The sequence below is a fragment of the Vipera berus genome (genome assembly GCF_964194415.1).
Source record: "Vipera berus genome assembly, chromosome: 1".
NCBI lineage: Eukaryota > Metazoa > Chordata > Lepidosauria > Squamata > Viperidae > Vipera > Vipera berus.
Window position 1 is genome coordinate 343189117 of NC_138202.1, and position 16315 is coordinate 343205431.

General features: G+C 41.3%; 1 protein-coding gene across 1 annotated transcript; it reads left to right on the forward strand.

The window, feature by feature from the left end:
- Positions 1–550: 550 nt before the first annotated feature.
- On the forward strand, positions 551–12169 carry LOC308659502 (uroplakin-3b-like; the record flags this gene model as incomplete). The annotated part of the gene is made up of 5 exons (XM_081313148.1): positions 551–698; positions 2251–2473; positions 7985–8061; positions 9662–9791; positions 12016–12169. The coding sequence occupies 5 exons, from the start codon at positions 551–553 to the stop codon at positions 12167–12169; spliced, it is 732 nt and encodes a 243-aa protein (XP_081169274.1).
- Between the last annotated feature and the right edge of the window lie 4146 nt (positions 12170–16315).

Consider the following 16315-nt stretch of genomic DNA (forward strand, 5'->3'; position numbering starts at 1 on the left):
TGAGGTAGAACTTCTGATCCCTCACCATCTCCACTTGCCTTCTCACTTCTGTTCTAGGAGAGTTTTTACCATACTTTCTGTAACGGCAGAGTGGGCACCAAACAAAAGGCAGACATCTTCTGTCATTGTGTAGCGTGGGGAAAGAAATAGCCTGACCCTCCCTCTCTGAAAGCAGTGGGCAATATTTGGGGAGAACTGTGCAAATTTACTTTTTTCAGGGATGAACAACTTTTATGGGCCACGTAGGGCATATATTGTTTGTTTATTAAAGTTTCCAAGGAACATAGAGGTAACATCAAGAGAGGTTCTGAAAACACCATGCCTTTGTCTTTTTTTTCCCCCAGCTGCACAAGCTCTTGGGATTGCAGGTCAAGGAGTACGAGCTATAGTGTACACTCTTGGTCTAGAAAGCAGGGGGGGAAAATAAGAATGTTGTTTTTATTGGTGAGAAAGGTTCTGACCCCTGCTTGCCTTTGGTTAGATGCATCACCAGTTCTTGCATTTCTGCATCACCAACTGATACTGATGACATCTCAATGTATTTTCAGAGATGGTCCCCTACACTCCTAGGGTCTCGGATCAGAACATGGGAGGAAAAATCACTGGTAGTACTTTTGCTTTAGAACTGCCCAACTGTGTCTTTGACTCATTTGTCAATGCCTCCGACAACATCTGGTTGGTAATCACCTTCGCTAATGGTGAGTGAACAGCCAAAATCATAAGACATTTTATGAAGAAAATTAATGTATTTTATTTGTTGGATTTCTATCTGTTAGCTCTGGAAAGATAGACCCGATCAAGAAGCTGACTCCCCAGGAAAACTAGAACTAAACTTTATTATCATAGCAGAATCTTGCAAATCTGAGCGAGCTTCTTTTCTCTTTGTCATAAATCCCACTGAATCAAGAGGAATCAGCCTGTTTCTTCCTAATGTTTTCTCTACCCCAGCTTCTGTAACAGCTTCTGAATATTCCCTTCCAAGCCATTTCCATTCTTTTTTCATAATCACCTTTGAGGGGTCCTTGGTAATCTCTGAGTTGAACAACCTGAGCTTGATGGCTTTCTTGCAAACATTTCATTAGGTAACAGTTTGGATAATGAAACATCTGCAAGGAAACCACCAAGGTCAGAGAGCACCAAGGACCAGCACCACCCCATTTCATGTTTGAGCTATAGTCATTCCCCTTTATTTCCAATTTTCCATCCAGAAGTCAAGACGTAGAGAGGAGGCTCCCTCTATTTTATTCCCAGAACGCCACGCCTGGAAGGCGAACATCCGCAGAAGCTTTCTGCTTTGAGTAAAATTATGAAAGCAGCATTGTTCTACAAGTCCTGCCCCTTTGGGACTGCACACAATGTCCCAATCTGTACAGAAGACGGATGGGGATTATGGTGCAATGCTGCCTTTGTCATTCAGCCCCACCTGCATTTCTACAATCGTTTGAGCTCAGAGAGAGGGACGAGCCCAAAGCTGCCTATTGCGCTTCCATGACACAGAGTCTTCCCAATTTTAGTCCCAAACCTTAACTACCGGTAGTCCTCAACCTACGACCACAATTGAGCCCAAAATTTCTGGGTTTTGCCCCATTTTACAACTTGTTCTTGCCACGGTGGTTAAGTGAATCACTAAAGTTGTTAAGTTAGGAACCTGGTTGTTGAAAGAATCAGGCTTCCCCATTTCCTTTGCTTGTCAGAAGGTCGCAAAAGGGGATCACATGACCCTGGTGTTGCATAGTGAGTTCTGGAGAGCAGGAAGGACGCCGAGACGATGAGTACAACATAACAGCTCTTTATTAGGTGAAGGGACTGTACTGGGGAATAGGGGCTAACTGCCCTCTTATATATACCTGGCCAGCACCTGGCCAGGTACTCAACCAACCAATCAGATTGAACCTCTGTTTCCCACCGAAAATGCTTCCCGCCAAAACAGTTACAGTTCAATGCCTCCTGGTGGTGACTCTTGTACAAGCTTTAGGTATTCCAATAAAGCCTAATACATAACACCTGGGACACTGCAATTGTCATTAATATGAGTCAGTTGCCGAGCATCTGAATTTTGATCACGTGACCATGGGGATGCTTCCATTGTTGGAAACCATATTCTGGGTAAATGGGAGGTTTCCCAAACCATGGGCCTAACCATGGGCCTAATATGAGATGGATGAGCTATTAAACCACTGGCTTTTGATAAGATGAACTCATCCCTGGGTCACACTCCCTGCCTTATTTTTTCATGTGCTCTTCCGACAGCCACAGCTAATTTCAAAAATCCCACATCCACACAGCAAATTCCACCGTATGAAAATTTATATACCACTTATGCCTACATGACCATGAAGTCTACCGTCTCCCAATATCCATGTCCTAAAGGCAAAACGACGAACGTGCTCCGGGTCGGCAACGAATCATCTTGCAAAAATGGTGACAGCAGGACCCACTGCAATGGCCCTCTGCCCTCTACTGGACCTTACAGGTAAAGGGAGGATGGCATATAGCCCTCGATTCGACCCTCTGAAATCCTTGGAGGGAACCCTGGCAGGCAGAAAGGATATCCTCAAGGGAAGGCATGCCAGAGAAGTCAAGATGGCAGTCATAATGCAAGTTAAAAGGGGGCAGGGCTTTGATGGCGTGTTTGTGGCCACCATCTTGAGTTTGTTTGTTTTTTTATCAGTGATCACCTCTGAAGGCAGGATATAAAATGAATATTCTACTCTCAAGATTGGGATCTGAAAGTTCTTAAGAGCAACAGTCAGACATAATAGTTGTAGTAGTTGCAATATAAATAATAATAACAATAATAATAAGACTCGGGCCAAAGAAAGCAAAGGTAGGAACAATAGGCACCTTGGATGCAATCCCAAAACATCACTTGAACTCCATCAGAGCTGAGATATTCACCATCAGTCAATTGCAAAATGCAGCTTTACGAGGAACAGCTTACATCCTGAGGTCAGTGCTTTTTTTGTAAAAGAAAAAGGTGCCGGAACTCACACATGTCATACAGCCCGCCTTGCCTACCCTACAAGGTTCCATCCAAAACAGGTGACGGAACTCTGTTCTGAGCGTTCTATGACAAAAAAAACCTGCCTGAGGTGATACTTTTAACACCATCAGCAATAACATCTACCTTTCTCAGGTCCTTGGGAAAGAGTCAGTAGTGGATAAGGATGAGAAATGCAGTCTAAAAGTATCTGATTAATAATAATAATAATAATAATAATAATAATAATAATAATAATAATAATAATAATAATAATAATAATAATAATAATAATAATAATAATAATAATAATAATAATAATAATACAAAGTCTGCCTATTCTAGTTCCTTGGGAAAAACTCGATAGGTTGACAAAACTGCCAAATCCATTCTAAACATCTGGCTGACTGTGCGACCAGCCATACTAATAATATCCTAAAAGAAATCAAGACAGAAAATGGATAAACATCCCTTCCTTTCCACTTGGTTATCTAAGCCAACAGACCTATTGCATCCAGTCACAAATCTATTGGCTGCTGTTTGCATGGCACGATAAGCATAATTTAATCCTGACTAGGTTTGTTTTTGTGGATGCGCATCGCTTACCACGTTGGCAAAGCTGGCTTCATTTACAAGCATGGATAAGCGTGCAGTGCAAATAAATTCTCAAATTCTCTTGAAAGCTGTTGGACCTGATTGGCCATGATTTTTGGGGGGGAGGGGGGGCGGGGGAGAGAAACAAAAAACATTGGAGAATTTAGGGAACCTCACTGCAGTAACCATTTATTTAGGGAAGGAAAGGGAGACATATAACGTTATTACAGTAGGAGACTGAGAATGATCAGTTTTGAAGGCTTTTGTTTGCTAGATATGAAATAAAAAGCAGGGAAGCTTCCTTGATTGCTGGACTGATAGGCAAGATGCAAATCAAAGAATGATATCCATAATTTTAGCAAGGGGTTTTCTATTTTCTCCTCCTCCTTTCCTTCTCTTTGAAGGCTACAAGGGTCAGAGCAGCAATGCAATCTCTGGCTCTTTCTTTTTGGAATTTTGCAAGCTTGGGAGAATTAAGAGAAAACTGCATACATTTTGCAGCAGAATTTCAGCAGCTCCATCAGGGATGGCAGGGAGAGAGGCTTGAAGAGGATGTCCAAATGGCTTCCTGTAAAAGGATAGATTATTTATTTGTATCCCATCTTTATTACTTATACTAATAACTCAAGGCAGCAAACATATACAACACACCTTCCTCCTCCGATTTTCCCCACAACACCAACCCCGTGAGGTGGGTTTTGCTGAGAGACCGTGACCGAATAAGGTCACGCGTGGCTTTCATGAATTCATGGCTAAGACGAACTAGAATTCACAGTGTCCCTCATTCTAGCCTGGTGCTTTAACTACTAGACCATACTGGCTCTTAATGCAATTAAGATATTTATTCTTAAGTCATATATCCCTAAGGTAAATGTAAAGGTTCCCCCACACATGTGTGCTAGTCGTTTCCAACTCTAGGGGCCGGTGCTCATCTCCGTTTCAAAGCCGAAGAGCCAGCGCTTGTCCGAGGACGTCTCCGTGGTCATGTGGCCGGCATGACTAGACGCCAAAGGCGCACGGAACGCTGTTACCTTCCCACTGTAGTGGTCCCTATTTTTCTACTTGCATTTTTACGTGCTTTCGAACTGCTAGGTTGGCAGAAGCTGGGACGAGTAACAGGCGCTCACTCTGTTACGCAGCACTCGGGATTCTACCCGTTAAACTGCCGACCATCTGATCGACAAGCTCAGCGTCCTAACCCACTGAGCCACTGCGTCCCTTCATATATCCTTACAGATATACAAACTTTCTACAGCATTCTGTGATTGAGAGACTTTGATAACGATCTTTTTTCAAACCTCCCTGCTCCACATAGCCGATTTTCTAAACAAACTGCATTCTTTGATCTTTTCTGTAAATTTCTAATTGAAGAGAAATAAATATTTGGGGTGAGCAGCCACTTCTTCAAAAATGTCTTTAAAGGGAAGAAGGTAAAAAAAAATCAAGTTGATGGCCATAACTCTGTGATTAAAGCCCCACCCCTTTTTACCCATGTCAAAAAATCAAGATGGCACCCATAACTGCAGTTGAAACCCCTTTGATTGCATGATTAGAGCTGCCATTTTGACTTTTTTGATTCCCTGAAACATCCAGGCCTACATCTCATTTAGAAATTAAGGAAGAATGAAGCCAAATGTCACAATTCTGAAAATAAATAAATAAATAAAAACTCCTATTGATTCTGCAGCTGGAGATATAACCAGTTTTTGACACTTGGGGCCCATCCCTTGAGAAAATAGCCATGGGAATGCAGACCCATTCAACCAGACTTTCCACCCTGTAAGGGAATGGAATGAAGTCGGAGCCAGGAAGATTTCACAGGCTTCAATAATACAAAAGACGTTACAGCTCTAATCAGATAATGATGGGTTTGTAGCTACAGAGCCTCAAAGGGCAGGTTCCTGGTCCTTCCAGGAATCTCAAGGGATTGCATGACCACAGTAAATGGAATGAAGGCTTCTGATATTTCAAAAGTTGTTATTGTAGTATTCATATTTTGTTTCTGAAAATGGTGTAAGTTTTGTGACTTTCATTTTTTTCAAATATTCATCAGTCTTTCCCAGGGAGACTTTATAATTTTTTTTTCATACAAATTCAAATAAAATCATGGAAGGATATTTAAATACTGACATTATATGTTAATATGGTCTCACCTTTAATCAGTCAATCAGAATAAAGCTGGAAGGGACCTTGGAGGGCTTCTAGTCCAACTCCCTGCTCAAGCAGAAGACCCCATACCAGGGGTAGGCAACCTCGGCTCTTTTATGACTTATGGACTTCAACTCCCAGAATTCCTGAGCCAGCATAGCTGGCTCAGGAATTTTGGGAGTTGAAGTCCATGAGTCATAAAAGAGCCGAGGTTGCCTACCCCTGTCCTATACCATTTCAGATAGGTGTTGTCCAGTCTTTTCTTAAAAACCTCCAGTGATGAAGCACCCACAACTGTTCTACTGGTTTATTGTTCTCACTGTTAGGAAGTTTATCCTTAATTCAAGGCTGCTTCTCTCCTTGAGTAGTTTCCATCCATTGTTCTTTGTCTTGCTTTCTGTTGCTTTGGAAAATAAGTTGATCCCCTCTTCTTTGCGGCAGCTCCTCAAGTATTGGAATACAGCTATCATGTCACCCTACTCCTTTTTATTTTATTTTTATTTTTATTTTCTTTATTTTTTCTTCCTAAATCTCTAATACCATTTTCTTCTCTTCTTCCTTCCTCAGTTTGTAAACCAACCATTTCCCTGATTTGTTTGCAAATTCTATTTTTTTCCTGCTTCACATAATTTAATTTAGTCTCTATTTCTCTCATGGTTAACACAGATATTTGCTGATACACAATAAAACAGGGAAAGCACCAGGTTCTAATCAGCTATCAAGTTCATATTATAAGTAATTTGAAGACCAACTTCTACAGCCACTTAAAAGTGTACAAAACTCTATTTTGCAAGGATCTGCTATGACAGAATCTTGGAAAGAGGCCAATATTACGTCACTTCTAAAAGGACAAGATTTGTCTTCAACCAAGAATTATAGAACAATTTTGTTGTGTGGCCAGGTTCTTTGCAGGCACTGAGCGAGACGGAAGGTTCAAAACAGCAACATGCTTTATTGAAGGTCAGAACAGAAGCAACAAGGGAGCTGCTGCACAGCTATTTATACGGTTGGCCGATAGGCAGCGACCAATAGGTCCCCCCCCCAAAGATCTACTTAGCTGGAGACAACCGGCTACAACATACACCTGAACTAGCACTTAGCAATTGAATGCAAGCAATTAGCAAGCAGTGCAACAAGAGTAAACAGTTAACAACATATACAAAAGGTCAATACATTACAAATTTCATTGTTTATTTATTTATTTTTTATTTTATTAGACTTATATACCGCCCTTCTCCCGTAGGACTCAGGGCGGTTCACAAGGTTTTTTAAAAACAATACAACAAGTTACAAAAATTAAAAACAATTAAAATGATTACACTAACCTTGAACTAAAGACCCCAATTACAATTAAAATACAATTAAAACCCCAGTTAATACTCTCAGTCCAGGCCAGAAAGCTCGAAGAGCCAGGTCTTCAGGTCCCGGCGGAATGAGCGAAGTTCAGGGGCAGTCCTAAGCTATACAGGCAGCTGGTTCCAAAGGGCCGGCGCACCCACAGAGAAGGCCCTCCCCTTGGGTATTGTCCGCCGGCAATCTTTTACCGGTGGTACCCTGAGAAGACCCTCCCTGTGGGAGCGCACAGGACGAAGGGAGCTTGATGCCGGCAGCAGGTGTTCACTCAGATATCCCAGACCCAAGCCATTCAGGGCTTTATAGGTCATCACCAGCACCTTGAATCTCACCCGGAGGGCAACCGGAAGCCAATGCAGCTCGCAGAGTAGAGGTGTTACACGGGAGTATCGGGAAACCCCCATCACAACCCACGCGGCTGCATTCTGCACCAGCTGGAGCCTCCGAGTGGTCCTCAAGGGCAGCCCCATGTAGAGAGTGTTGCAGTAGTCCAATCGGGAGGTCACGAGCGCATGAGTGACTGTGCGCAGGGCATCTCGGTCCAGGTAGGGCTGCAACTGGCGCACCAGGCGAACCTGGGCAAAAGCCCCCCTGGTCACGGCTCCTATATGGTCATTGTTGAATCATGATTATAAAATATTGACTGAATATTGGCTGATAGCTTAAAAGAAGATTTTGCATATTTTCATTCATGATGATATAGTGTTAAAGCAGCCAAAATAGATGGGACCTTTGTTTTCTTTCTGGATCTGTATTCCTGTTTTGTGCATTCACCATTATGTACAACATCTTGACAGTTTTGACCAAACTTTATGGGCACACCTGGTCATTACTTGAATGCACTTGGAATGTCATTGATATTTCTTTCTATTCCTTCCTCCTGTATTTTAATTTCACTTTACTTTTCAGAGTAAAATTCCTCGCCATGAACTCTTCGGGTTCGAAAGCAGAAACAAGATGGTCTTCTCCAATCAGGCTGACTAAAGGTATGCAAGTAGAAGAACTTGCTGCCCATTAAAAAGCTAAGATATGTATGGTACTGTAAAATTTTGTGGACCTGGGAAATAATGGGAGTTGCATCCGGTTGGAAAAGATTATTCTAGAAGACAGAACTAATCTCAGTCATCCAAAAATGGTGGAACCTCCCATCATCCTTTTATTTCCAAATGATGCCAAGAGCAGTGCCATACCTATAATCCTCTTTTTTCCCCTCTTTCCCCAGATTCTTAGGCACATTGAAAAAACACTGCACAAAAAGCAAGTACAGTGTGATTTCTGCATAGGCAAAAAAATAAACTTGTTCAAAACTAAAAGCAAACTTGGTTTTCTAAGCTGTATACACCTTAAACAAGGGGTCCTTGGTGGTCTCTGAGTTTGCTTGTTTTCTTGAAGACATTTCATTACCCAAACTAGGTAACATCATCAAGTGCTGTTGATGTTACCTAGCTTGGGTAATGAAATTTCTGCAAGAAAACAACCAAACTCAGAGACTACCAAGGACCCGTCATTTCAAATCTGAGCTACAACTATTCTCCTTTATTGGTACATCTTAAACACTGCTGTGAAAGAAACAGATGCAAAGGGGAAAGAGAGATATTTGCAGGATTGGAGGTCTGGCAGTTTTCAGAAGCATACAAAAAAAATGGGCAAAAATATTTTTCTCAAATAGCAGAGCTTCCAAAAATAATGGTTAGAGCAACTTTTCCCAAGCTAGTGCCTTCTGGATGGGTGAATTACTGCAGGAATCTCTTCAGTTCTAACCAAGATAGTTAGGAGAGCTGTAGTCTAACACATCTGGAGAACATGTTATGCAATTCTGGATTATCTGGGAAGGAGGGAACTCAGATGAGAAAAATAAAACAACTGGAAAATGTTATGACTTATTAGGTAACTAGGACTGTCCATAATATCTAGTCCAACAACTGGGCTATGTTCTTTTTGACATATATGCTTAATCAATGTGCTTAGCAATAGCCTTCATTCTATGTATATGCCTGCTTATTAGGGCTTTCGCCCCCCCCAAGCGGCATTTTTATAAAGTCAGCTTATTGCCCCCAACAATCTGGGTCCTCATTTTACCTACCTCGGAAGGATGGAAGGCTGAGTCAACCTTGAGCCTGGTGGGACTCGAACCTACACTAATTGCAGGCATCTAGTGTTACTTAAGGAGGCATTAGCCCACTGCTCCACCAAGGCTCTTTGTGAAGTCACCACATGCACCCTGTCCATTTTTTGTCATCGTGGCCAGCTATTCTGTTTTACCTACATAAGCCCCTTCCCGGGAACAAAAGGAAAAAAACAGTCTAACAAACAAACTAATACAGCCAACTGGGAAGAAGATAAAACCAATAGTTTTAATAGAGATACATTGGTTAGATAGAAACCAGGATTACATCAATGCATCAGCCTTCACATACACAGATGATGTAATGTGTGGCCAGGCACAGAAGGTGCATATTGCATAATCTGGAGCATTTACATGATTATGTCCAGACACATGATGTCACTTCCCCTCCCCCACAGGTATCAGATAGTGATTTTTGAATAGTCTTATATATTATCATTTTTTTTACTTGTTTTTTTCAGCTAAAATCTGGAAAACAATAGACACTTGGCCTGGACGACGTAGTGGAGACATGATTGTCATCACTGTCATTCTCTCCGCTCTCTGTGGAGTCATCACCATTGGCTTCCTGAGCACCGTCTATTATGAATGGTTAGTACCCATACTAGAACCTTGGCGCTGCAAAGGACAGGTGCTGTTAGTTCATCCTATCTAAGGTAAAGGTAAAGGTTCCCCCGCACATGCGCATGTGCTAGTCGTTTCCGACTCTAGGGGCCGGTGCTCATCTCCGTTTCAAAGCCGAAGAGCCAGCGCTTGTCCGAGGACGTCTCCGTGGTCATGTGGCCGGCATGACTAGATGCCAAAGGCGCACGGAACGCTGTTACCTTCCCACCGTAGTGGTCCCTATTTTTCTACTTGCATTTTTACGTGCTTTCGAACTGCTAGGTTGGCAGAAGCTGGGACGAGTAACAGGCGCTCACTCTGTTACGCGGCACTCGGGATTCGACCTGCCAAACTGCTGACCATCTGATTGACAAGCTCAGCGTCCTAACTCACTGAGCCACCGCGTCCCCTATCTACACCTACACCTACACCTACATCCTATCTACACCCATAGAAAAATGAGGTGTTGGAGTAAAACAGTAGAGAAGACTGAAGGACGAAAAGAATGCTCAAGTGGCAGAAATATAGTGGAAGCAGGGGAGGCCCACCACCACTTCCCACCACTAGGAAGTCCAGAGAGCTGTTAACTTCTGGCCCATTCCTTGCTCCACACCTTTCATGTAGGATAGGTAACATATCTGAGTTGCAGAGATCCAGCTGACCACCAGATGGTGGCAAAGACTTATCTGTATACAGAAAACTTTGAATTTTCCAGAAAGCCCTTTAAGGTAGATCAGGTTTGAACACCAGATAAATCAATACTAAAACTACCTTTATTGTAAAGTTACAATACAGAATCTTGCAAATCTGAAAACACCTCCCCTTCCTTCCTTCATCCTAAAGAGAACAATGGACGGTCAAGCCTGAGACATTTGCTCCACCTGAATTCCTTCCGTGTGGGCTGAAGTGTCTCTTACCCGACTGTTCCTTAACAGAATAACAGAGTTGGAAGGGACCTTGGAGGTCTTCTAGTCCAACCCCCTCCTCAAGCAGGAGACCCGATACCATTTCAGACAAATGGCTGTCCAATTTATTTTTTAAAAAATTCTTTCCTATATTCTTTCTTTAAAATCTCCATGTTGGAGCACCCACAATGTCTGGAACAAGCTGTTCCAGTGGTCAATTGTTCTCTCTGTCAGGAAATTTCTCCTTACTTCTAAGTTGCTTCTTTCTTTGATTAATTTCCATCCATTGTTTCTCGTCCTGCTTTCAGGTGCTTTGGAGAATAGGTTGACACCTCACCACACACACCCTCTTCTTTATGGCAGCCTTCAAATATTAGAATACTGCTATCATGTCATCCCTAGTCCTTCTTTTCATCGGACTGCCTTGATTGCAGCTCTTCCTTCTCTTCCTTATTCTCACATCCCATTACATCAATTGAAGAGGTTTTCTGAATGGGGCGTAGGAGTGGTGTTTGAGGTTCCCTCTTAACTCCAATAGTCAAAATAGAGGAGACCATTGCAAGGTTCAAGACCATTTCTGCACTGATGGCACCAGGTATCTCTCGGCAAAGGGAATCAGCAGAGCCAAATGGTGGCTAGGACTGTATAATCTGGGGCGTTGATTGTTTGATCACTCCTGTAGAGTGAGGGTCAAAAGATGGGAACCATGCCTATGCAACTGAACACATTAAAAAAAGGCCTGGCCTGATGGGATGGGGTTGGGTTTTTATTATTTTTAATGTGTTTTAATCTATTGTAAGAGTTGTGGGCATTTTTTTAATCTCTTTTAATTTTTGTATTTTGTCTTTTAACATGTATTGCCCTGTTCACCACCCTGAGTCCTTCGGGAGAAGGGCGGTATACAAATAAAATTAATAATAATAATAATAATAATAATAATAATAATAATAATAATAATAATAATAATAATAATAATAATAATAATAATAATAATAATTTGACCGTCTTGATTTTCTGACACACATCGCTCAATCCAAGAGAGAATTAAATCATATTCCCTCTGCCACCCTCAGTGATTGGCAAGATAATATGATGCAGTGGTTACAGGACTGGAGAACCAGGTCAAGTTCATGTTAGATCACTGGATGACTTTAGGCAAGTTTCAGCATATCTTAGCTCCCTGAGTCCTTGTTATGTGGGGGGAAAATAAAAAGACCTTCATCCATGGAAAACTCAGGATAGTCCATCAAATAAATGAATTAACACGTAGCCGCTTCCCTACTCAAGTCAGTTTCTTTTTTCAACAGCTTCAAGCTTTGGCGCCACGGTCCCTCTGAGAACCAAGAGGAGCAGCACCAGGTCCCATTCCAAGGCAGCCGCTATGACACCCACCACATTCCCCCTGCCCCACCTGTACCCCCTCCTCCACCACCTGCTGCAGATATGCCTTCATCTTCATAAAGCCCACAACTGCACCAACAGCCCCCCTAACTGGATCTCTGTGTCTTTCCACGGCAGTGATACCCCACTCATATCTACAACCTTGCTACATGCAATAAATGCTCTATGTGTTGTCATGTCCTTGGCTATTTGTTGGAGAATTCTGGCCAAGAATATGCAATACAATCAAAGTTGGCTTTGCCCAATCAGGAAATGCATTAACAGGCAGTCCTTGACTTACAACCATTTGTTCAACGACCATTCAAAGTTACAATGGCACGGGGGAAAAAGTGACTTATGGCTGGTCCTCAGATTTACGCCTAATGCAGCATCCCCATGGTTATGTGATCCAAATTCAGCAACTGGCAGGTCTTTATGATGGCTGCACATGTATCCTGAAGTCCTGCGATCATCATTTGCAACCTTCCCAGCCAGCTTCTATCAAGCAAAATCAATGGGGGAAGGGAGATTTGCTTAATGACTATGTGATTCAGCGAACAACTGCAATGGTTCACTTAAAAACTGTGGTCATAAAATTGGGCATGACTTACTTAACAATCGTCTTGTTTAGCAGTGGAAATTCTGGCCCCAATTGTGTTCATAAGGACTACCTGTACCTTAATATGAGGTTGGCTGTAAGAGCAGCTGGGTTGGAGCCAAGCCTTGGCTTGGGCAACCATGAGATTCTGACTTTGCTTGGTTGGCTTATACATATTTCCCTACCACCTGCCCTCCTCCAGCGGGTTTCTCTCTATTTTCCAGAATGCCTGCGTGGGTCTGCCAACTGACTTTCACAGGCCTTCGGCAAGTGCTGGCAATATGGCTGCTTCTGAACTCCCATCTTTTGCTGAGGTTACTGTTTCTCAACCTTGGCAACTTTAAGATGTGTGGACCTTAATTCCCAGACACAAACAGAAAATTATGGCTTAGGGCAAGTCTTCAAGGGCAGTGTTTCAGCAACTTTACATTATGTGGACTTCAATTCCCAGAACTTGCTATCTGGCATGCTGGCTGAGGAATTCTGGGAGTTGGTCCACATATCTTAAAGATGTCAAGATTCAAAAATTATAGTCTAATGTCTTCTAGGTCTTTGTTAAGCTTGAAAGTCAGCTGGATGATGTTGCTCAGTCCAACACACTTCAAAGGGTTGCTGTTGTAGGGGGGGGGGGGGAAGGTGGAAACATTATGCATGCCATTTATACAGAAATAAAGCAAGCTATAAATAAATCAAATATGTATTCTCCTAATTTAATATGTTATGTTTCATCAATATGTATGTGTGTGTGTGTGTATATAATATATAGATATACTGTATAATGGGGACAGTGGATTCTGTACATATTTTCATTGTGACTATGCACAACTATGTATCTCCTTGTCCAATATTTTTTTTATTTATTTTTTTTATTTTAATTCCATTTATATCCCGCCCTTCTCCGAAGACTCAGGGCGGCTTACAAGCTTAGCAGTATGTTTTCAAATCAACGAATTATTGATTTAATAGGAAAAAAAATCTCTAAAAAACATTTTCTGTGGTAAACACATCATATCAGAGATTTTGCTTTCTGGAGCCTTTCCCCACAATTGAGTGAAAGCCCATCTTTCAGTCAAACGACAAACATAGAGACTCATAGATGGCGCCATATTCTCTTTATAGTGAAAACAACATTTTTATTTATTTCTACACATATCAAATTTGGAGATTGCCCATCTCGCTCACAAAATGACTCTGGGTGATGAACAATTAAAAGACAAAACATAACCATAAACCATATAAATATCATATTCATGCAGACATGGGTCTTTAAAGGTGATAGTCAATACCCTAAATTGAACCCAGAAGCAAACCACCAACCAAAGCAGCTCAAGCAGCAGAAGTATAACAGGCATATGATTTGTGGGGCATCAAATTTTTGCTAACTTCAAGACGCCTTCAGTTCAATTTTCTATGTGAACCTGTAGGTCTCTCCAGCTTTCCATTTACAAGGGACCCATTTCTACTGGATACAATTTCTACTTCGGGTTTACTTTTTAATTACACACACACACACAAACACACACACACACACACTGTTAAAATAGGGAATATGATGTATTTCAGTTCCTTATTAGATATACTTGGCCTGAATGAAGTTTTGATGTATTTTGGAGTAATAATCTCCTCTGCTTGTTTAAAAGAGAACGTGATTCTTTTGGTTAGAAAACCAATACATACCAGCTATTTTCCAAATATGCTGAACTTAGTAATTAGCTTGGTTGATTTCAATCTTGTGTGTGTGTAATTGGCTTAACATGTTGTGTAAAGCCACTGTTTTAATTAATTTATGATTCAACCAACTCATTCACTGTGTTATAGTATAATATGAACATAAGTAAAGGCAGTGCTTTTTTTGTAAAAGAAAAAGGTGCTGGAACTCACACATGTCATACAACCTACCTTGCCTACGCTACAAGGTTCCATCCAAAAAAGGTGCTGGAACTCCGTTCTGAGCGTTCTGTGAGAAAAAAAGCCCTGGGTAAAGGTAAAGGTTCCCCCGCACATGCGTGCTAGTCGTTTCCAACTCTAGGGGCTCATCTCCGTTTCAAAGCCGAAGAGCCAGCGCTTGTCCGAGGACATCTCCGTGGTCATAGCAAACAACTATTTGGGCTATTTGCCTATAGGCCAGACACTTGTGATATTTATCGTGCAATCTGGTGTTGAACATTGATTAGTTTTAACAAAATAAAATAATATGGGGAAAGAGAACCAAATGGCTTCTGCACCGGAGACAAATTCCTTGTGTGTCTAATCGCATTTGGCCAAATAAAGTATTCAATTCGAATCAGTTTTCTGTACTTTTTTTATTCTATGCTGATTTTTGGGCCAATGAAGTTTAAATGTCAAGTTTTTCAATCCTCCATGGACATTTTTGAGGGGCAGGGGCAAGATTTTAATTGAAGCATCCTCTGGAACAAATCTTGATATGGACTGCAGCTTATATTGAGGTTATTTGTCTCCACTGAAACCTGAAATAATTCTTAGGGTTGATGAGTAATGATTGTCCTGAATGAAAAAAACATTGATTTATTTGAATCGTGAGGCACAGTTGACGTACATACTTTCAAAGCAATTGCCACTCCTCACATGTCTTCTGCTATAAGACAAATAGAAGTGGAATCACTTCTGAAACCACGGGACCCAAGGGTAAACAATGGGCAGGTGTGTTCCTTTCCATTCCTTTTCTATAGCATACCTCTCTCTCTCTCTCTCTCTCTCTCTCTCTCTCTCTCTCTCTCTCTCTCTCTCTCTCTCTCTCTCTCTCTCTCTCTCTCTCTCTCTCTCTTATATAAAGTTGGAATTCACTGCTCACTGCAGGAATCCAAATCAAATCCAAAGCAAGAACAGTCTAGCCCCTGCTTGAATACACATATCAAACAAAGGAGAGACATAAATCTCTTTGGGTCACTAGTTTTGCTGTCAAAGAGTTCCTGTACTTGTTGACATTTTTTTTCCTTACCTTTTAATCAGAACCCTTTCTTCTATAACTTAACTTCCTTAATATTTTTATTTTATTTATTTATATCCCACCTTAATCTTTTTTTTTACAAATAACTCCCAAAGTTTTGAGCAAGATAAAATATGGTCTGACATTTTAGGTGAGGTCCTAGTATCAGGTATTTGAAAGAGAACTACGAAAATCCTTTTCAGCTGATCACCCAGCCTCACCTTCTCTCTCTTTCTTTATCCAGAAAAGGGAGAGTTTGCACTTGGCTATAACCTGTCACTTTCAGGGGACTTTTGAAATTATCCAATAGCTGAGTTGCCTCTGTTTATCCAAGGCAGATCCATCTTAAATCTTATGTTTTATGTCTCATGTCTTTCCTAAGTTCCCACATGTCATTGCATTCAGCTGTCACAAAAAGAATAGTCAAGAAAGAAAGAATTTCTTTTCTAAACAAGTTTTTAATATAATAAACCCTTCATAATCTGGATATGTCTTAGCCAACATCAGAAGGAATTAAGACAACCTTATGCCTTGACACAATATTCTCTACCACAACCCCAAATTGAAAATAATCATTTTGATGTTATTGCCATATGGGGTGAATGCTCAAAAAAGATCCACAAAGACTCCATTTGGTATTTCCTTGCTTCAAAACTCTATGCATTTTTATCTTTGGTTATAA